General features: G+C 54.7%; 9 protein-coding genes across 9 annotated transcripts; all 9 read right to left on the bottom strand.

Moving 5' to 3' along the window:
• Window positions 1-877: 877 nt before the first annotated feature.
• JKF63_06658 (uncharacterized protein) lies at window positions 878-1,936 on the bottom strand (the record flags this gene model as incomplete). Its single annotated transcript, XM_067902607.1, has 1 exon — window positions 878-1,936. One exon carries the CDS (start codon window positions 1,934-1,936, stop codon window positions 878-880), a length of 1,059 nt encoding a protein of 352 aa, XP_067758500.1.
• Window positions 1,937-2,960: 1,024 nt separating this feature from the next.
• JKF63_06657 (uncharacterized protein) lies at window positions 2,961-3,833 on the bottom strand (the record flags this gene model as incomplete). Its single annotated transcript, XM_067902606.1, has 1 exon — window positions 2,961-3,833. One exon carries the CDS (start codon window positions 3,831-3,833, stop codon window positions 2,961-2,963), a length of 873 nt encoding a protein of 290 aa, XP_067758499.1.
• Window positions 3,834-4,687: 854 nt separating this feature from the next.
• On the bottom strand, window positions 4,688-6,265 carry JKF63_06656 (uncharacterized protein; the record flags this gene model as incomplete). Its single annotated transcript, XM_067902605.1, has 1 exon — window positions 4,688-6,265. The coding sequence occupies one exon, from the start codon at window positions 6,263-6,265 to the stop codon at window positions 4,688-4,690; it is 1,578 nt and encodes a 525-aa protein (XP_067758498.1).
• Window positions 6,266-7,268: 1,003 nt separating this feature from the next.
• Window positions 7,269-10,391, bottom strand: JKF63_06655 (uncharacterized protein; the record flags this gene model as incomplete). The annotated part of the gene is made up of 1 exon (XM_067902604.1): window positions 7,269-10,391. The coding sequence occupies one exon, from the start codon at window positions 10,389-10,391 to the stop codon at window positions 7,269-7,271; it is 3,123 nt and encodes a 1,040-aa protein (XP_067758497.1).
• A 1,424-nt stretch (window positions 10,392-11,815) lies between these two features.
• On the bottom strand, window positions 11,816-12,964 carry JKF63_06654 (uncharacterized protein; the record flags this gene model as incomplete). Its single annotated transcript, XM_067902603.1, has 1 exon — window positions 11,816-12,964. One exon carries the CDS (start codon window positions 12,962-12,964, stop codon window positions 11,816-11,818), a length of 1,149 nt encoding a protein of 382 aa, XP_067758496.1.
• A 735-nt stretch (window positions 12,965-13,699) lies between these two features.
• On the bottom strand, window positions 13,700-14,536 carry JKF63_06653 (uncharacterized protein; the record flags this gene model as incomplete). The annotated part of the gene is made up of 1 exon (XM_067902602.1): window positions 13,700-14,536. One exon carries the CDS (start codon window positions 14,534-14,536, stop codon window positions 13,700-13,702), a length of 837 nt encoding a protein of 278 aa, XP_067758495.1.
• Window positions 14,537-15,580: 1,044 nt separating this feature from the next.
• Window positions 15,581-16,492, bottom strand: JKF63_06652 (uncharacterized protein; the record flags this gene model as incomplete). The annotated part of the gene is made up of 1 exon (XM_067902601.1): window positions 15,581-16,492. The coding sequence occupies one exon, from the start codon at window positions 16,490-16,492 to the stop codon at window positions 15,581-15,583; it is 912 nt and encodes a 303-aa protein (XP_067758494.1).
• Window positions 16,493-17,251: 759 nt separating this feature from the next.
• JKF63_06651 (uncharacterized protein) lies at window positions 17,252-17,827 on the bottom strand (the record flags this gene model as incomplete). The annotated part of the gene is made up of 1 exon (XM_067902600.1): window positions 17,252-17,827. The coding sequence occupies one exon, from the start codon at window positions 17,825-17,827 to the stop codon at window positions 17,252-17,254; it is 576 nt and encodes a 191-aa protein (XP_067758493.1).
• A 696-nt stretch (window positions 17,828-18,523) lies between these two features.
• JKF63_06650 (uncharacterized protein) lies at window positions 18,524-20,722 on the bottom strand (the record flags this gene model as incomplete). The annotated part of the gene is made up of 1 exon (XM_067902599.1): window positions 18,524-20,722. The coding sequence occupies one exon, from the start codon at window positions 20,720-20,722 to the stop codon at window positions 18,524-18,526; it is 2,199 nt and encodes a 732-aa protein (XP_067758492.1).
• Between the last annotated feature and the right edge of the window lie 363 nt (window positions 20,723-21,085).

The following is a 21,085-nucleotide window of genomic DNA, read 5'->3' as shown; positions in this document are numbered from 1 at the left end:
AAGACAGGAAGGAAGGAAGGGGGGGGGTTGAGGCTATGAAACACATGAACCTCTCAGCTGATGATGACGACCAACTTCTCAACGAGGGGAAAAAAAAAGATAAAAACAACAGCCTCTTCACAATTACATCAACCAAGATGTACACATCATATTTGTGTGTGTGTGTACGTGTGCCTATGGTCATCTATACAAATATACATATATATACGTGTATGCATATGTGTAATAGAGTGTTTATGGAAGCACATATATGTGTGCTTGCGTATGGACTCAACTGCGTGTGAACGGGGTAATAATAGCAGAAAGATACGCCGTACACTTTGCATGTGCACACTCACCACGAAAAAAAAAGTGTTTTGAAAAGGCACGTCACCACAGCAATGGCTTTACGAAATCGGTTCGCTCTCAACTTTGGTTTTTTTTTTTTTTTGGGGGGGGGGGGGAGGGGGGGGGAGGGGGAGCGGAGGGCGGTGGGAAGATATGCCCAGGAGGAAGAAGATAGCCCATCCACATGACAACAACTATAAACCACAAAAAAAAAGAGAGAAGGCAACTAAAACTATTTCATGCAGAAAAAGACGTGATACGAACGAAAAAAATGCTATCTTTGATATAATTTGGGGCCTCTTCATTTTTTTTTGCCAGTCCCCCACCCCAGAGCCCACACCCTCCCTGCCCAGTATCAACACCACCACCACACCCTCCGGACAGCCGCGTGTGGATGAAGGGGAGGAGGGGGAACCCCCGAAAACCGTTTAAATTGCATCATCAAATACAAAAAGCACAGTAAATAATGAAACAAAACACAAAAAGAGTGTGGCCGTTTTCTTTTTCATGGAGGAGGGGGACCGTCGTTCAAGTCCGACAGGCGCACTCATCACCCTACGTACCTGATAATATCATGCATGGCCTTCAAGAATTGTTGATTGTCAACACGAGTAATGACCTCGCAGTTGCGCCACCGCCCCCGCTTCGCCATCGACTGCGCAGTTCCGTACCAATCCAGACAGGTCTCACCACGCGTCTCACGTCCGTGGAGCTCTATGGTACAGTAGGTAAGGAGGCGATCCAGGATGCTCTCGGGGCGAAGGGCGGCAACCATGGCCACAGCATCAGGGATGACGCACGTGTTGTCCTGTGTCGCCTCCGCGTCACCGGTGTCGGCCTTGGTGCCGTCGGGAAGTGGGCGGGTGAAAGTCTCCAGTCGTTGGAATACTTTTTCGATGAAAACCTGGTATTTGTTTTGCTTTTTCTGCCCGTCTGCCCGGCGGCCCACCCATTTGTCAAAGAAATCCCACGTCATGGAACAATCCACCGTCACCTCCCACGAAACCACACGAATGGGACGCATCCGACGTTGGTTGAAGACTACAAACGCCGCCTCGGGGTCGCAGTGGATGTTGAACTCTGCCGTCAAATTCGAGTTGCCCTTCGCCTCGATCGCGCCGCCCATGATTGTGATGGCCGGCTCCGTCTCGCTGCCCAGGACGTCGAATACATCCGGTTCAAGCCGCATCGCCAGAGCAATGTTCGTGAGTGGCCCCAGGCAAACAAGCTGATAGACGGTATCCTCCTCCGCCTTAGCCGACCGCAGCAGCTCAGTGATGGCGAAGGCAGCTTGCGTCTTGGGCTGCCGCCCCACCCGTGCGGACGAGGGGAATTCGGCATCGCCAAAGCCGTCCTTACCGAAACCGCCCCACGGCACCGTCTCACGGTCCGCCACAAGAGGTGTCGTGGCGCCCTTGTAGAAGGGAATGTCGCGCTCGAAGACGTCAAGGAGTTTTCCAATGTTCTCCAACCCCTGATCAACGCCCACGTTCCCCCAGACAACCGTGATGGCGATGACCTCGGTGTTGGGGTCTGTTAGCGCGGCCATGATGCCGATGGCATCATCGCCGCCGCAGTCGGTGTCGATAATAATCTTTCGGCGAGGCATTACCACCAGCACCAGACACACACACACAGAGAGAGAGAAAGGGGATTCGCACGTGAACAGATGATATCCCGCCTTACGCAGGAGGAGGACTTTCTTGTCGAAGGGGTTCCGATAAGTAAAATGTGTACGCGCACGTGAGCGCTTGTACGCGTGCCAAGTTGTTGAGGCGCTCGTAATGGATGGATGAATGAATGAATGAATAGAGAAAGATGGAAGGCGGGGTGCAAAGAAGTGAAGAGGTAGAGATGACTCTGTGCAGACAGGAGAGCCAGTGTCACCGAGAGAGAGAGGAGGGAGAGGGGCACTTCACTATAGCACGACAGAAAAAAAAGAAAGTGCTAGAAATCCATTCCTCCTCGCTTGACACGGTGCTCTCGGGTCGCCATGTGTGCATGCGCGCTATACGAGAACGCTTCCTGCAGGATGCCATCAAAGACAAAACAAAGGAACACCTCCCGTGGAAATGACGACAGCTAGTGAATACCGTGGGGGAGGGGGGCGGGGAAGAGATGATTCTTCTACAGACCTTTTGTGGGAGGGGAGATAAAAAATTGAGAGATCATCAGTGCGCAGCAGCTTCCATCTACCACAGGGCACCTTGCCTGGTGGAATAAAAAACGAAAAAAATGCTCAACGCCCGTCAGGGGTCCATCAACATATCCGAATGTCATGCCCGTATCTCTATGTGATTTCGTGTTTTTTTCTTATCCTTCCACTCCCTCCCCCCCCCTCCCTCAAAGTGCGCCTACGCAGACACACACACGCACACGCAAAACCAGGCACACAGGAAAGCGGGGCGGACGAGTTCACTTGGATGACAGGGGTAGGGGAAGAAGTAAAACAAGACGTGTTGCCAAAATCTATACACTCCTCGAGATGTGTCGTGTGTGGCGATGAAGATCTCAAAAAAAAAAAGGTGTGCGAACCCGCCCGCTATTCCCCCCACCTCGATGACCCCCCTTTTTGCACACACGCGTTTGCTCTCAGCGCGGTTCCATGGCGAGTGGGGAAAGACGAAAACACGTCACTTCGGGGAAGGAAGACCGTACTTGCGGTAATGACTGTATTGAGATTGCGGGTCGTATGTGCCCCCGTAGCGGCGAAGCAGGTAGCTGCCATTGTAGGAAACGGGGTGCTCAAGAGAACCCGCCCCACCCGCTGCGCGCCCCCGCCGCCCCTCTGGCGAGGCTGTACGACGCTTCTGCGGGCTGCGCCGGCGACGTGTAGCTGCGATTTGCTCCATTATGACCTCGTAGGCGCTCTTGCGGAAAGACGGCGGTGCAGCAACGGGGGCACTCTTCACCGGTGCCACTGGTGGTGCAGTCACTGTCATACGATGTGCCTCCTCAACAAACGCCCGCTCCGCCTCGATGCCAGACTGGTTGATACGCTCGATGGCATCGGCGACAGCGTGGCATCGCTGCTCTACCGGAGTGTCCCCCTGCCGCGCGTACGCGGCAGACTGGGTGAGAGTGAAGGCGGTGCTATTCTCGTTCCGCAGTAGTCCCACATCATGGCGCCCCACGTGCTGGAGGCTTTGAACGATGTTTGTCATGAGGGTGCCAACATCGTAGTCGGAGAGAATTAAAAGTCGACAGACCTCATCCCGCACACGCTCCTCCACTGCCAGGTAGCGGGTTCCCTCAACGTTGGGCACCTGCTTGTGTGTGGCGCTTTCCAAGGTCCTCCATGCCTCAACGGAGATGGGCTGCACAGGGAGTGGCGCTGGAGCCGCTGGCGCCGTCTGCTCGGGTGCCGGTGGGGCCGCCACACCTGCGGTAGGAAGAAGCACCGCTGCCGGAGGCTGTCCCTCCCCAGCGATTGCCGATGGTGATGGTGCCGGCACAGCTACCGCAGGGGGCGGCGGGATCGAGGGCAGAAGTACTGGCAGAGACATGGATGCAGACACCCGATGCAGGGAACTCTCTCAGAGCAGGACGGGACGCTGTGGTGAAATAACTACAGTGCTGATATATGTGTGCGTGTGTGGGGAATGGTGGAGTAGGAGGGGCGCGTAGCCGAGCCGGTGGAGAACGACTCGCATCAACGCTGTGGGGAATCGAATTGGGTGACACAAATCGAGGGGATAGACCTGTCATGAAGAGGCGAAGGAAAAGGAGAGCAAGGGGCGGGTTAGCCATCGATTGAACCAAGGTAAGTGAATGCACCTCTTCTGGTCGAAATCCCATGGCTACGCAGCACCAAGAGCGGTGCTGCACGGAGAAGCACGGCCTCAGTACAATGAAAAAGTGAAACCCCAGCATGGCACCCCTCAGGCCTCAGCAGTTCCCTTTGGGAGGAGGGGGGGGGCAAGGAAGGCTGGGTTTCCACCATATCCTTGCCCCAAGAATGCCACGCATCTCTGTCAGTCACATGTCCAGGAAAACATTGAGGAAGCGGAGGTGGGGGGGGGCAATTTGACAAAAAAATGAAATGTTTCACACCATGAACTCGGTGTGTATGTAATTGGGAGCGGAGGAGTGGGGGAAGGGAAGGGAGGGAGGGGAGGGGAAGGGGTATCCGAGCCTCACTACACCAAACGAACACCTCAACTGATACAATAGAGAGACGATAAAATGAAATGAAGTACGATAGGCAGAGCAGTGGGGGAGGGAGGGAGGGGGGGGGGGCAGAACCGGACATAGGGGTTGACTGGAGGGTGACCCATACAGGAGTTCAAGCGCGTGTAGTACTGGAACACAGACGTAGATGACTTACTTTTAAAGAGGCACCTCAGTTTTTCCACCTACTTCACACCTTGGAGGTTTCCTTTGACTTGGCGCTCATCTCACCAGAGTCGTACGCCTTTTTTGTTTTGGCGTCGTGCAGAACCTTGTACGCTTCGATGATGCACTGCATGTGGAGCTTCGTGGTCTCCGCCTCACCTTCCGGGTGAACATCAGGGTGATGCATTTTCACGGCCTCACGGAACGCCTTTGTGATGTCCTTTGCAGTTGCTGACAACTCCCTCCCTTTCAGCCCAAGCAGCTCATAGTATCCGCGTGGGTCCACGTCCGCCAAGTCACTTCGGCGGCGGTTCTTCGGGTCGAAATGGTTGCCGTGGGCTCGTGCCCGGTCTCGCGCCGCCTCCTGTTTCACGCGCTGCTCAAAACTGCTTTTCGCACGTGCTTGACGGCGCAGCTCCTCACGGTACTCGTACTCCTCCTTCTCTTCCTCTTGTGGGGTCCAGCGATACCCCGCACTGTCAGCGACAAGGTTCAACACGCCGACAGACTTGAGCTGCGCCATCTGGTAGATTTGCTCTCGCTTAAAGCGCGCCTGATGTATCGCCTGCTGCACATATACTGATGAGACGCCCGCCATCAACGCAGCGGCTGTGGCTACACCGGGTTTCACGAACGCCGCGAGGCTCAGCAACGTACCAGTCGCCATGGAGGCAGCTAGACCCAGCCGCTTCCCGCGCTGCACGTGCAGCACCGGCCCCACTACCTTGCCCGTAGCACCACAGATGTACGCCGGCACTGGTGTCGAGTGCGAGACGGTGGATACCATCAACTTCATAAGCGGCAGGAACACAGGCCGGATGCCTAACACCGCCATGTGCAAACTCGTCACGCTCACGTTACTCTTCAGGAAAGAGCCGTGAAATTTGTGGAGCTCGCGGTCAATGCGGTCCATCACGATGCGGCGGTTCAGACGCCGCTCCAACACGGATAGGGCGGTAATAGTGGACATGGTAAAGGGGATAACAGTTGGGCGGTGTTCCATCTTCTCTATCTCCTGCAGCAGCTCAAAGCGTGAAAGCAACATCGACGGCACGTGGGTTCCAGTGAGGCAGCGCTCCACCACCTCGAGCGGCTCTCGGTAGGACGCGGAGAGCTGATTCATGGGCATGTATTCCCCAAATGGATAACTGAATTGGTACCGGGGCCCCTCCAGCCAGAGGAAGTAGTGCGGCTGCGTTATGTTTGTTCGATCGTGCTGGAGGAGATCCGCCTTGAAGGCCCCGGCAGCAGTCGTCTCGGTGAGCCAAAAGGGCATGAGAAAGCGCTCCACGCTGTGGATCTCGACCGAGGTCCCGTGGTGACGACACACATTATCCACTGCCTCGGCATCAGAAATGTGAAAGGGGATACCATGCGCCTTCTTTTTGATCATGGTCTTGCCTTTTTCAAGCCTATCAGCATTGATGGCAAAGGCAGTGACGGCCTGGTCCTCTGTGTTGCGCCCATGACCACTGGGCTGTTCTTCAAACCACGACGAAAAACAACGCCGATGCGTCACAAGCGAAGTGACGCATACGGTGCCCGCCTGTGCCACGCCATTGCCCTCAACTCGCGCAGTGGCGGAGATTGGCAGTTTCAACATGAGCCACAAACACAGCGGCATTTTGTCGTCGTCTTTGCCACCTCCACAGACGACAAAGGAAAGGAAGCCCTGCCACTGAGAAGGGGAGGGGGAGGGGGGGCGGCAGCGGTGGCGGTGGCGGTGGCAGCGGCGGTGGCGAAGATTGCAGAAAAGTAACAGTGCAAAAAGTTATTGGGAGAGGGAAAGGAGAAAGAGAGACAAGGGGGGGGAATAAGCTAAAGAAGTGAAGGCAGGGGGGGAGGAGATCGTCACAAGCCGTGAGCATCGATATTGATTTTAGTCGGCTATGTATATACATGTATACATATATATACAGACGCATTGCTTCAGGGTGTAGACCTGGCAGGCTTGATGATGGACACAGTCGTGTGCGACAGGGGGAGAGGACACAGCAGGGGCCACTGAATAGACCAAAAGGAAGAGGGGGGGGAAGAGGGAAGGCTCCAGCCTTCGCCTTTTCTGTTGTGATCATTTTTTTTTCCATACGTGTCAGCAAGCTGAGACAAGAGAAGGCCACTGACGGAGCAGGTGAAAAGGCGAAGAGGGGAGAGAGATGCACTTGTCGTGCGCCATTGGTAGGCAGAACTCAGGACAGAGCTGTGGGTGTGTGGAGAAAAGAACTGGAAAAAGCTCGATATTTACATAAAACACACACGCACGCACGGAGGGGAGGGAGGGAGAGGGTGGAAGCAGCCAAATATTCAAGAACGTAGAAAAGAGCGACGAGTCGAGAAGGGAGCAGCAGTGGGTCACCACTGGACGAAAAAGAAGTGGGAACCTTTGGCAACACATAGGAGAGGTACAGTCACACAAACAAACAAACACGCACGGGCCCGCAGAAAAAAAAAAAGAAAGGCGCGCACAGGATGCCGGCTCACCTACTTTTTACAGTAACCAGGATAACGGTGTACGCAAAACGCACAACCGTCGCTGCCAGCTTTTCATCCTCTTCTAGCGAGAGGTCTAGGACTTTCAAAGCTGCACGGCAGCATATCTCAAATGACTAGGAGCCTGTGGTGGTTAAAACGTTCGCCTCATACGAGAAGTCTACGTTCCGTGGCCCCTCTAAGTTGATCGTTGGAACGCTGCCGAGGATTAGCGTGGAGTCCATGTAGCGCACACTCAGCTGCTGCACCGTGTGGGAGAGGAAGGCTGCAAGGCGCCGCGGCTCCGGCACGAGTGGATCAGGGCACCAGTGGTACGCCAGCACCGCGAGCATGTCTAGAAAGAGATTAAACGAGAGTCCACCGTTCGCGGGACCCTTGGCTAGTTTCTCCAACGCAGACACCAGCTTGCGCACTTGCGTGGCGTTAATAAAAAACAGCGGCCGCTCGGTATCGTCAACAGCGCCGATAAACTCTTCACCCCGCCTCATCCTGTCGGAGAGAAATCGGCAGTCCTCAAGCATGGTGAGAAACACTGTGATGGACATCTGAGATGCGAAGCGACCTCCGCACTGCGTGGCCATCGACACATCCAGCGTGTTACGCGACGACTCTTGTCTCTTCACGTAGAAGAGGTACACGCGTAGCAAGTTCTCACCGTAGAAGTTCAACACATGCTGCGACTCCGGTGTGTGCAGTTCGCGCGCCACCGAAGACATATCTCCCGGAGGCAGCCGCAGCTCCTGCAGCAAGCGGCGCGTACCTTCGACAAGACCGTGTTTACCCTTCTCTGACGACACGGCAAGTCGCACGAGCAACTCAACAAACTGAAGTGGCGTTGCGCTCCGGATATCCATTTCTTGGTAGGCTACATGGCGCAACTTCTTCACGCTCATCTCGCTCTGACCGTGTGCCACGACTCTCAGCGCCCCGTCAAGATACGGCGTCACGACGTGGTCGTACTGCGTTGCAATCCACTGCATCGGCACCTCCATCCTACCAACCAACACACCGCTGTACTCAACAAAGCGCCAGAACGCCACCTCCGACAGTGTCCTTGCGCTCTCTCCGGCAAAGAAGAAAAAGATGCGGGAAGTCTTGTCGACGTGCTCCTGCAGCAACTTTGGGAGCGCTTGCTTCACAACAAGATCCCACATTTTTGCCTCAGATTGGAGCTTCGGGGCACCTTTAAGGTCATCCAGTGCACCAGTTGGCAACTCCCAAAAAGCACGCCGACTAGCCCCCTCCACTACCGGGATCGGCGTTCTCTGGAGCCGCTCGCCACCAAGCCGCGCCTCCTGCGCCGCGATACGGCCACCGTTCTCGGCTAGCTCGGTCTCTACTGTGCACGACGTACTGAACTCCTTGCTGAGGTCCTTTAACCGCTCAGCGTACTCGCCAATGCGCTCCTTCACCATGGCCTCGTCCAGCTGTTCGCTTGGAGCGTCGGCGACCTCTTCCGTCGAGGATGAGACCGTGCACGCAAGCAGCGTCGCTTTCAAGTCACTCTCCCGGAACGTCTCCAGGTCCGCTGTCAGCTTGGACAGCTTCTGAAGCGAGTCGCATATCAGGTGTCGCTGATAGAGCTCGCTCAGGGAGCACACAAGGAGATCCTCACGCCCTTGCTGGAAGTCTGTTGGTGTCAACCGGTAGCGAAGGTTACAGTTCGTAGCGTATTCGTGAATGCGGCGCAGCCGGGACTCAGTATCCATATCGTTGATCGACAACACCCCGGGGACCACATCTGGAAACACGTGCCGGAATACATAGAGATAGCGTTCACCGTTCGCAAAGTCAGCTCTGAAGGCTCGAATTGGCGAGAACGGGGTCTTACGATCGCTAACCTTTGTCAGGATACCATCGCACCAGTTCCGCAGAGGCTGCCACGACGCGCCGGACGCTTTCTCCGAGCTCGCTTCAGAGGGGATGTTCACTTCAAGGAACTCCTCGTCATAGTCGAACGCCTCACCAGTACCAGTACCAGTGCCAGTGCCATCAAGAGGAATCTGAGCCGATGGTGTCTCGCCCGGCATAGAAGACTCACCCGTTCGCTTTGAACCCAGCACCGCCCGTGCCAGCGAGTCATATGTGCTCAACAGATTGAGCACCTGCGTCACGTTTCGCGTCAGCCTTTCGTTGTATTCCTTCTCCCTTTGGATCTGCGCTGCCTTCAGTGCCTCGACGAGCCGCTGCAAATCGTCGTTGATTTTTGACACCCGCTCCTTTTCCTCTGTCGCCTCCTTCGCGGCCTGCACCAGGCGGTCGGCGCGGTAGCACTGGAGCTGGAATTGGTTCTTTGCATTTTCCAGCTGATAGGCCGCGTCGTGCAGTCGCTCTGTCAGGTAAGCGCTTCGCGATCGCTCCACCAGCAGCCTCCAGTGGAAAAATACTGCCCGCACTTGTAGCCGTGATGTCTCCTCTAGGCGCTTCTTCGCCGTGTTGTCGCCCAGCAAGCGTAGGAGACGCTCTTTACGCACGTGGTGGCGCCATCCACGAAAAGCGACTTGGAGGTGCGCCCATCTTTGACGCTCAACAAGGCGGCACACCATGCGTCTGCGCTTGTCGTTGGCGCGCACCGCCGCCTCAAGCGACTCGAGGATATGGGCAGCACATCTCTTCTCAACATGCACCTCATCCGCAAACATGGTGTGTGTGAAGTAAGGGTTATCAATCAGAGCGTCCTCCTCGCGCACCTGTAGCTGCACGGCTGGTGATGCCCCCCGCAGTTTCTCTGGATTGTACTCACAATACAGCGCCGGCAAAAGGAACTCGAGAACTGTATGAATGGCGTTGTGACTGGCGTTCTTGGCCAGGAGCTTGAGGCCCCACGTCGCTGCTGCCGCCTTCATCGCGATACCGGCCTCAGCGGAGTGTTGAAGCTCCTTCAGCATTGTCTCCACAAATACGGCAGTGGATTGGTGAAGACTCCGCTGCGCATTGAGGCGCTCCACAAACTGCGCATAGCGGTGACGACGAATTCGTCTGTCGGTGGTGCGCTCGTCGTCTAAGCGGCGCTGCTCTTCATACAGCTCGTACACTGTGTCACAGAAGGTGTCCGCTCCTGGGGAGCTAGGCCGCGAGTGCCTCGACTCACGACTATTCGTTGAGGCCGCCGCCGCCGCGGCCGCCAGAGAAGAGGCACTCTGCTCAGCAACCGGGAGCTTCTTAACTGTCGAGAACTTGGTGACTTTGGGGGCGTGAGAGACTTTGGAGGAGCGCCACAATGCGCTCGTCGAGGACATTGTTTGTCGTAATCCAAATAGATTCCTTTAAAAAAACAAGGCGAAGGCAGTCCCTGGATGGGGACGGTGGCACACACACACACACACACACACACACACACACAACAATGTGGAAGAGAGGTGCTGTTCACAGTCAATATTGTTCACCCCGACACGCATACCACTGCACGTCAGTGCCAATCAGACAAATTTACGAGAGCGAGCCGCAGGTGCACCAATGAGAAGGCGAGATATGAAGGAGGGAGACAGAAAATAAAAGTAGGGAGAAAACACAGATACGGTACTCAATGACCTGGAGAGGTGGAGAGGCGGGGAGGGGAGGGGAGGGAGGGGGGAAGAGAGAGCAAGCAAGGCCCTTGAGGAGCCGAGTGATGAAGCGCTGATATGCCTACAGCCTCCTAGGCGCAAACGAGCCAGCGCACGCCTTAATGACCGCTGCGGTGGTCCATTATCCTGTGCGTCCGGGGAGGGGGAGGGAGGGAGGGAGAAAAGCAGGAGGTGACTTTGATGCGGGCCTCCGAGCGTTTTTTTCTCGTTTGTCAACAGGAGGGCGATGGAGAACACAGTCTTTCAAATGGGAATAAAGGAGTTGGTGTGACACATTGCAACCAAAAAGCGGTGAAAATGAAGAATGAAGAGTGCGAACGGACACCTCCCATCCCCCTTGCAACGGTCCGCTCCTATCCCAGTCTCTCCTTTACGCCACACCCCACCTCCCTCTCCAGCGAACAGAGACGCTGCGAGTATCCACAGGAAGAGTGAATCACCAGGAAAGACAAGGAAAATTGACAAAGGTAAATAGAGCAAACGGGGGGTCATACACGACATAGACACGCACACACCCTGCACGTTTGTGGCCATAAAAGAACATCAACGCGAGGAGAGACAGGAGGCACCCACAGAAAACAATAGAAAAAAGAACTGAGAGAGAAGAGAATATATATGTGCCCCCCCCCTCCCCCTCGAGTATGTATCATGGGGGGGGGGGGAGTCCCTTCGTTCTCTTTGCTGTGTGCATGTGTGCGGGCCTGGCAGGTCTCTGCCATCGCTGCTCGCCCCCTTCTCTTACCATGAAGTGTTCACGTCATATACAGTGGACACGTGGCCTGACTTGTTGTACACTTTTTTGGCATTTGTGCGATGGATCGGTATGTGTGTCAGTCCTTCACATCTTCTCCCCCGTAGGTCTGTTTTCAAAAGGAAGAATATAAAGACACAGCAGACTACTTACATCAAGGAGGCGGTGCTGGTGGGCCATCTGCACCTCCTGCAGTCCTCCGTCAACATCAGTATTGCATCGTCCCTGTACCGAGGCAGTCTCATAGATGATTGTGACCACATCCGCTTGGATTCCCTTTGGCGATTTCAAGTCCCTCACGAGTAAACACGGCTGAGGGTCTCTCAAACCAGCGTAACTCACGTGTTCATTGTGATTCCTTGATGCGTTGATACGCCTCAAAACTAAGGTCCAGATTGAGGCGCATTGTAGTGCGCTGTAGGCGCACCGCCTGCAGGAGAACACAGGCTTCATCAATCTGGCGCCGGATGGCATCACTATCAGCAACGGTTGAAACAGCGCACACAGGCGGTGATGAGAGCGCTGGCACATCGCGGGAAACGAGACCGCTACTCTGGAGGTCCATGGCAACACCTTCTCCTATAGGCGGTGAAGACACAAGTGTCTGTGACAGCACCGGCGTCACGTCGTTGAGGCTGCTGGATGGGCATGAGCTTGACGTGATGGACATCTTGGAAGGTACATTCGCTGTCTTCGGCGGCACATTGGGCTGCGTTCTCTTCTGATTTGCGCGTTGTGGTCTCCCTTTCGGGGGCATCACGGTCACGGTCGCAGCGTGCCGATCCTCTTCATCGATAGGACCTGACTTCGACTGTGCCACCCCATTGCGGTGCGTGGCGCTGAAGATTTCGAAGTCGTCTGCGATGTTCTTCCGCTTCAAGGCGTTCAGCGTAATTTTAGTGCTTCGCAGTTGAGCAATGTTAGAGGAGACCGCGGCGACGGTGTCGATGTCCGAGCTCACCGCAGGAGCAGCGGCGGGAGAAGGGGCCGCTGGTCTTAACGGCCGCCGTCCGTGGCCTCCAGGGGACATGGAGAGGCCGGTGCTCTGCATATGGGGCTTGCCCTTGCGTCCTTTCGAAACCGGAGCCTTGCCAGGTAGCGTACTGGCCTCTCCCTCACGCTTTCGCTCCATCGCATCGCTCAGCAGAGCCAGCGCCTTTTCTTTCATTTCCGTAAGTCTAAGAAAGGCTTCGTTGGCGTCCCGGTTGGGATTCTTGTCGGGGTGCACGCACACCGCCAGGCGCTGAAATGATTTGTGCACATTTTCTGCGGTGTCACGCAGGAGCACCTCTGCCGGCACCAAAGGGTCCAGAAGTGCCTCACAGATGTCGCGATGGCGATGCGGCAGCGGCACCTCTTGCGGGTCGAGGAGAACACGGCAGATGCGTGCCATACGACTGTACTTGGTTGGATTCAGTTTTGCCAACGAACTGTACAGGGACGAAGCGTTAGCGACGTCGCCGTTGGTCAAAAAACTTCCCGCGAGTCGATCCATACCCCCCTGTGCTGCGTTGCAAAACACATCCAAAATGTGCCCCTCGAGGGGAAAATGGCGTCACTCCTCCCTCTCACGCCAAGCCTGCAGGTGATGGAGCAGCAAGCGACGCACCCAAACAATATGGGACACGGGCGATACCAGAACCAGGAAATGGGGGGGGGGGGGCGAAGCAAATGAGAGCCCGAAAGAGGAGAAAAGGGAGTAAGAAGGGCATACGATGAGAAGAAAAAAAATTGACACTCACACAGCACGTGCTGGAGAATGCTTACAGACGGTCGAGATTCGAGGCCCTGTGTCGCTGCATGATATCTTGAGGAAGAGGAGGTGATGACGTTGGGGGGGAGGGGAAGGGGGGGAGGGATCCTCATCCCTCCTGTCCGCACCACAATCACATGTACGCTCTCTTGTGTGTCTGCTCAACCCGAATTAAATAACCTTCGGCTACACAAAAAGAGAGAGAACAATTCTCGATTGGGGGGCTGTGAAACAGCAACAATCCTCCAACACGCACACACAAACGCACACGAAGCAAACAATATTATATATATATAGATATATATATGTACTCCCCCGAAAAAAAAGGGGGTGTCGAGGAACTCGTTCGCAGGTGTGCGATGTGAATTTTGACCTCGAAAAACCGAAGGCTGAAGGAAGCGTCACATAAGAACGAGAGAAAGGAGAGAGCAAACCTAAAAGACAGACGATGCACGCGTTTGGGCGCTCAGCGGCGTGTCAAAACCACCGCCCCGTGCGGTCAAACTGTTTGCGGAGGTCGGCGGCGTCTTGTGAATCCTTTCCGTAGCGGGTGCCATCTTTCTTGAGAACACCCACCACTATGAATGGGTGAGTGTTGGGGGTCTTGACACCGTCTCCGAGTCGCACCTCAAACACTGGGTACTCCACCATTGTCTCCCAGTCGTGCTCCTTGCCGAGACGCTGGCGGAACTCGCAGCGATAGGTAATTTGGAGCCAGTCATCCTGCGACATCTGCCCCATGTAGCACGTCACCAAATCGAATGAGTCCACCTCCATCTCGTAAGTACTCTTAGCTCCTTGCTGCTTTAACGACCTCCAGCTCTTCTTAGCAAAGTCCTCGTTCGCGCGGCTCTTGATTTCTTTGAGGATTCGGTCCGCCTCTCCGTGCGTGGTCATGCGCTGGAGCGTCTTGAAGCAATCTGGGCTTTTCTCATTGGAGAGCGTCTTGAATTGGATAAACAGCGCCTTGAGCTGCGCAGGGTTGAAATCTGGACGGCGGTCCATCAACTTGCGCATGGTCACGAAACGCCGCAAAGCCTTCTTCACACCTGCCACTGAGGTCCAACGGATAGGTGTGATGTCAGGGTCCATGATGCAGTCCATGGACGCAAACCGCATCTGCTTCATCCACTGCTCCTTATCAAAGTCGTAGTCGGTGCGCTTCTGTGAGGCGCTCTGACTATCGATCTCCCATCGGGTCTGCACGCTGCGATTCATGTTCAAGAAGCGCTGCTGTGCATCAAGCGACGATGCCGTAGCCAACCCTGCACTCTGCCTCCCCCAACGCACCGACATTGCAAGCTGACGAAGCATCACAGCGGTGTACGTCTAGTAGTACGTGAGCGTTGATTGACTAGTTGTGTCTTTTACTGCTGTTTTATGGACGTGTGCTGGTGTGCCCGTGGAGGCAGAACGGCTGCAGGCCCTTGGAACGAAAAATATTTGCGAAGAAAAAGAAGGATGTTGTATTGGCGGTGTAAGGTGGTGCTGGCTGTGTACCTAGTAGCTAGCGAGTCACGGCAGCTGTCTCATACGAACATCGTTGTCAGCTTCTCCTCTGCGTAGGGGGGGGGGAGAACCTCATATCGTCTTGCCTGACCACTCTGACGAAGGCGAAAGAGGGCACGAAGGACTTTAGACTCATCTAGGCGTCCTAGTTGAGTGTTTTAATGTTGATCGTTCTCTACGGGCACAGGAAATCTCTCTATAAAGAGAGAACCGGTGATATGTGAGAGAAACTATGAGAATAATAATAAATACTATTGGAAGCCATAAAGAAAAAAATATACAACCACAGTCGAATCAGAAGCCAACAAGAGAAATAACTACAACCACAAATGATACTGTCAACATCGTAGATGGCATGAACGCCTTGAGAAAAGAAAAAGAGAGGGTTCATGAGCACACATCCGCACACACCTCAGCGCGCTGAATGAGCTCACATCATCCTCAAACCACTGATTCGAAACCTCCACCGCCGCCGCCGCCGCCCCCTCCCAATCCCGAAACCATGCACGCATTTTCGCCCATAGACAAGTGACAACACACAAGTGGTCACTGCACACAGACCAGCAGAGATGAGAGAAAATGATCCGACTACGAGGAAGAAAAGAAGAATGGGGAAAAAAAGCGGAGGCCTGAGAGGCCGGTAGAAGATCAGCACCGCATAACATATACACACACATATACATGTATATGTGTGTGTGTGTGTTTATGTGTGTGTGTGTGTATTAGGGGCCTCTCTGGAGATGCCAAGTTGTGTAATAAAGAGTTATACACGCATCCCATCCTCAGAGGAGATCACCTGATGCGCGTACCCCCTTCCCCCAGAGACAGAAAACAAAAAAAAACCTGCTGCTACGACATCCACTCGTGTTTGAAGGAATAATTGAGAGGAGGCGCTATGGACGGTGGCATAGTGTGTGATAAACCAGACTCCTTCTTAGGGAAGAGCAACAGTAGTAGTAAGCTTCCAAAGGTGTTCGGACGACCACTGTTACGCGGGGCAGCGCCTTTCATGTACTCGCGATGTAACAACCCCATGCGGATCAGTCGGAAGTTGTGCATCAAATATCCGGTCAGAATGAGACTGAGAACTGCAGTAATGGCAAAACCGATCGTGAAGATGATGTAGCGAAGAATGTTTTCCTTCGGGAACACAACAACTAAAAAGTATCCAAGACATACTGAGATGAACATATTATACACAGCAATGCTAAAGGAAAAGAGAAGGAAGTACCGCCGATTGAGCTCACCGATGCAACACCCGAGAAGACGACAGTGGTGATCAAACTGTGCGACACAGTTGTTACAACGCCTGCAGTGGCCAACCTGTGAAGGGCGGTAGATGTGACAAGTCCTACAGTAGGGGAGCGTCGCGCAGTACTCCTTAGCGGCGGGAGTGCTTATTGAGCGCGGGAATTTGTTTTTGGGCAGGATACCGGGGTTTGTGAGGGAGGTGAGCAAGAGAAGCGCGGCACACACCAATGTCAGCAGTACAACGACGACATCCGGGAATTGGGTCATCCAGCGGTTGGGTAGGATGTTCGGATCCGTGAAGCGGAGCGATCCCCATAGCAGCGAAAACAGTAAGGTACCACCCGCCAGAGCAAGGAGGACAAAAATCCAGTGTGATGCCTCCGGGGACCAGAGAAGCTTGCCTTTGCAGAATGGGTGCAAGTGCCCATACGGCGGAACCTCGACAGATCTGCCGAAGTCCATCATATCTGCCTCTTCATCTTCGAAAGAGGCTACCTCCCAGTCGCTCATGAGAAGTGGGAAGAGGCCTGTGGTGGTGGTGGTGGTGGTGGTGATAATCGCCAATACATTAAAAGGGGCAGCAAAGAGCGACCTCAAAATAGTATTACTTTAAAAAACAAGGCTTGGTGAAAAACTATAGCAGATAACCCCCAGAAGCACCATGAGTGGCCCAACAAGGAGAGCCTGGCAGACCACGTAGTGATGTGGTGTGCCAAAAAAGGGGAAGGGGGTGTAACAGGTCCCGTTGAAATGCAGCCCTTTTTTTTTTCGTCAAACCCTCTGGAGAGAAATAGTTGACGAAGCGGATGTAATGAATATGGAGGAAGGTCAAGAAAGGAGACGTAAGAGGGGAAAAGGGGGGGAGATACAACAAAAGATGCAAGCGAGCTTCGCGAAAAAAAGAAGCCCTGGAATCACCGCATGCACCAGCACACTGTTGAGGTCCAAGAACAAGTCCAGCATCGTATTTTCTTTTAACATGCCAATGTTGCAAAGCTCTTTCTGTGAGTCGCGGAGGGTACGTCTCTTTCCCTCCTCCTGTAGGCGTGTGTGAACAGTTTACTCTCGAACAAAAGTGAGAAGGATCTATTCGAGAGGACTGTGAAGAAGCACAGCAACGCGAGGCAACGCGAAGCAACGGTCGGTGATACTCTTCTTCCCCCCCCCCCCCCGGGGAGGGGGGGGCGAACAAAAAGAGGAACGCTTGCACGAATACAGAATAGAACACCAGATGATACGCGCCATCCAGAGAAACCAAGACACCTTCCGCTACTGACGACCGCCAAAGGCCGCCTCGATCCTCATGAGCAGATCCCCTGCACCGATACCATTCCAAGAGTCTACCTCAATGATATCGACACTTGACGCCGCCACCACGTCATCCAGGAAGAAGCTATGCACTTCCTCTGCCGTGATGGCGTTTACGCACGCGCACTTCTGCACAGCGATGATGGCCGGCCATCCTGCGCATGGCGCTTGTCGACCTCGCGTTAGGTAACGGAACGTGGTGGACGCCAGTGGCAGTTGGTGAGGAGCAGCTCCATCGACCACGTAGAGCAAAAGAAATGCCATGTCACCACCACCGCCATCTTTGACTTTTCGAGACTCGATGAACCTCTCCCATAAGTTCACCAGAGATCCCCCCAGCTCCCTCAATTCAACAGTTACCTTCCTTTCGCCGACAGGGGAGCGCAGATTGAGTTCCGTCACCTCCTGCCCCATCGTCGGTGTACAGGCGGTCGGCACTGTGCGCACGAGACCCTGAGTGAGATACTCCAGCTGGTGAACGAGATCTGTCTTCCCAGAACTCTCTGAGCCCAAGACGTAAGCCACGCTGGATGGCATGACGAACCGTATGAAGAAAGGCGACGTGGTGCACGGTTTCCCTTCGGGGCGCGAGAAACTGAAAACCACACGAACGCACGTCCACACACTAATACTCAGACAAACAGAGAAACACCAGGCGTCGCTCAATAATTCTCGCGTTTGGGGGGTGGAAGGAAGGAAGGGCTTGTTGAGTGTCACTGTGTGTGTGTGTGTGTGTGTGTGTAAAGCAGGACAAGCATCAATTACTCAGCGTCGTCCCCATCCCACCCCGCTTGTCTCCAAAGTCAACCTTTCTGTGTGGATTGTTACACCAAACGCAATTAGAGAGCATGCGGGGGGGACGGAAAAGGTAAAGTGCTGAGAGCAGGTCAGAAAGGAAGGTGGGACGGGCAGTCGGGGGTGGGAGGGAGGGAGAGGGAGAGGGCGCCCTCACAAGTTCACGGGACGGGCGGGTGGCAAAGAGGGAGGAGGGAGGGAGGGGGGGGGGGGGGGGCAATTCCAGAAAAAAAACAGAAGGCAGCTCTCGCAACTGGACAACTGAGGAAAAAGAAGGGGAAAACATTGAAGCAGAGAACCCAGCGAGAAGCGCTAATAGTACATGGTTCAAGACGCCAAAATATGTGTCAGAAATGGACAAAGAAAAGGCAATGCACGTGCAAGCGCTGTGCCGTCAGGAAAGAAGCGTCATGCTGCTCTCAAAGCCGCGGCACAGACTCACGGAAGGTGCCTCACCCGCATCAACTGACGTTGGTACTCCCTCTGCCGGTCTGTGCCTTCTGCTTCCTCCCTGAGACGTGCTGCCGTGCTGCGCAAAGCGGAAAGACGGGAAGATGGCTCCCTGCGCCGTCCAACTGCAGTGAGAGCTGACGCGTGTACCTCCGTTCGCAGTGATCGCGACCCAACTGGTGCGTTTGCCCGTGTCAAGGCAGCCCTTTCTTGCGCTATCTCTTGCTGCGGCAACGATGGGGCAACAACGTCACTTCTCAATGGAAAAACGACAGATGAGGGAGCTACAGGGTCCTCGGTCAAGAAGTGCACAGGGGCAACCGGTGCCGGTGATGCACAGACAACAAGTTCCCCCTCCCTGTCAAGGGAAAAATACTCCGCAGTTGGGCGTGGATCGCTTGAGGGGTCCTCACCCCCCAATGCTAGATGCCCAGCTCGAAAGACGTCAAAATGCGCTTCGGCAATCGTGTCGGGTTGCAACGCCTGTAGCTGCAACGCCAGGCTGACCAGCAGTTCATTCTTCAACACGGTTAGAGCCTCTCCAGTATCGCTGCTGAATTTTTCTGGGGACTCCGTCGTCCCATTCTCAGCGTGGCGACGCCTATAAGCCTTCACTCGCTCGACTGCTGCACTTTGTGCTTTGCTGAGGTCGCTGGCCCCGGATCCATACTGGATATTCACGTAGTTTTGCGCGCTTTCCAGCATGGTCTCCATGTCTGACGCAGTGTTGGACTCCTCCATAAGCTCGAATATCCTTCCAGGAGACCCGTGCAGCACAATAGAACTGCTCCTCGAGACCACTGACTCCGCTAGCTTCATCTTCACAAAGCACTCGCAGAAGTAGTGGGCCTGGCCTGCGTAAAGGCGCTGGGGAGGCTTTTTCCTGCCCGGTTGGACAAACACCTCACCGGCGACCACGAGAATGCCGGTAGTAGGCAATCGCTTCGAGGCAAGGATCGTGTCACCCGCACAGTACACCCGCGCCCGCAGCGCTCGAGCAATGGCAGTGAGGGACATTTCAGAAACCGCGGCAAAGCAAGGACATGTGCGCAGTGCAGACGCTAGTCCGAGCCGACTCGTATCATTTCCCAAGAGTTGCGTCGCTGCTTGTGCGCAACGAAGCTGTGTTTCGGCGTCGCACAAGGCGAGCAGTACGGCGGTGGGGACGCCCCACATCTCACAGTACGTAGCTGCCTTCGCCCGCAGCTTTTGATCGCAGTAGTCTGGGAGGTGATATGGCACAAACGTTTCCAGTCCTACGGAAGTAAACGCCTTCGATTCCACCTTCGATGTGCATCTGCTGGTGTCTTCAATGATCACTCTGCCCCGACTGAGAAAGAAGACGGTGTCCGACTTCGCTATGTCGTGACAAACGACGTCGGACTGTAAAAACACAAACGGTTTCAGTTGAAGACGCAAAGCACGCAGAGTGCTATGCGGAAGGCTCTTTAGAACCGGATTCGCTGAGGTGAGAGAGCGCACTGATGGCAGACCCACCAGCTGCGCCATCGCACGTTGGACAACATTGCGGGCGACATCGATGGTGTAGCTTTGCAGGGGGATGGGTAAACACTGGACTTTTCTCAAAAGAAGCGAAAACGGGAAGCTCACCATCACAGTGTCGGTCTGGCATCGAAGCGAGCGCCGCCTTCCACCACCGAGCAGTAGGCTCTCGGCATCCACAAGTTGACCCGTGTGGTAGATGGCCAGCGAGTCCACGATGCGTTCTTGAGTGGGGGTGAGAATAGGCACTGGGGCCTTCTCTGCACCTTCCAAGAAGTGAGAAGGCAGCACTGTAGGGCCCGTCTTTGGCACGTTCAGTGGCAACTGCGGCAGCTCTCCAGCGCACTCGCGCAGCTCACTTTTCGTCGGCACCTGAGTAACTTTACCTGCGAGTATCCAGTAAACGCAGGCTGTTTGTGGTGGCTCACGTGCGAAGCCAATGCACGTCCCTTTTTTGTAAGCCACCAGCACCCCGCATAACACCCACTCCTTGAGTGCTGAGTTCGGCCATTTCGAAAAAAAATCAGACGTCTTGAGAACGTCTACACTCGGCGCATGATAACGCAGAGCCTCACGTCCCACCTCATTCTTTGCTCGGCATCGCGAAATGTACAAGGAAAGAATGGGGCCAAAGAGCCTCTGCAGTGCAACGAGGCTCTTAGCCTCCATCACACCCCGTTTCATGGCAGCGGCAAGTACCAGTGCGTGGCGAACGGATTCTAAAATAACTTGACACAGGACCAAAAGAACACATGCAGAGCGTTACGTATGCAGATAGAAAGGTCGCCGTGAATCCAAATGAAGAGGGAGGGAGAGAGAGAGAGACCTAGTTTGTATAGGTGGGTGGATAGGGATGTGATAATGACGGAGACGTGCCTCTCCAGGTGGCTGTCTACACATACAGAGTAAAGCCATGTATACAGTGGTACACCTATCTTTTTCCCCCCTCTTTGCTTACCCCATCCCCCACCCCTCCCCTGCGCAACCGCGGGTGAGACCGATCGGGAGAGAAGCGCCCCATTGAGAAAATCGTCGCACGAGTGCTTC

The sequence above is a fragment of the Porcisia hertigi genome, chromosome 14 (assembly GCF_017918235.1).
Source record: "Porcisia hertigi strain C119 chromosome 14, whole genome shotgun sequence".
Taxonomy (NCBI): Eukaryota; Euglenozoa; class Kinetoplastea; order Trypanosomatida; family Trypanosomatidae; genus Porcisia; species Porcisia hertigi.
This window is presented reverse-complemented; position numbering and strand designations above follow the sequence as displayed.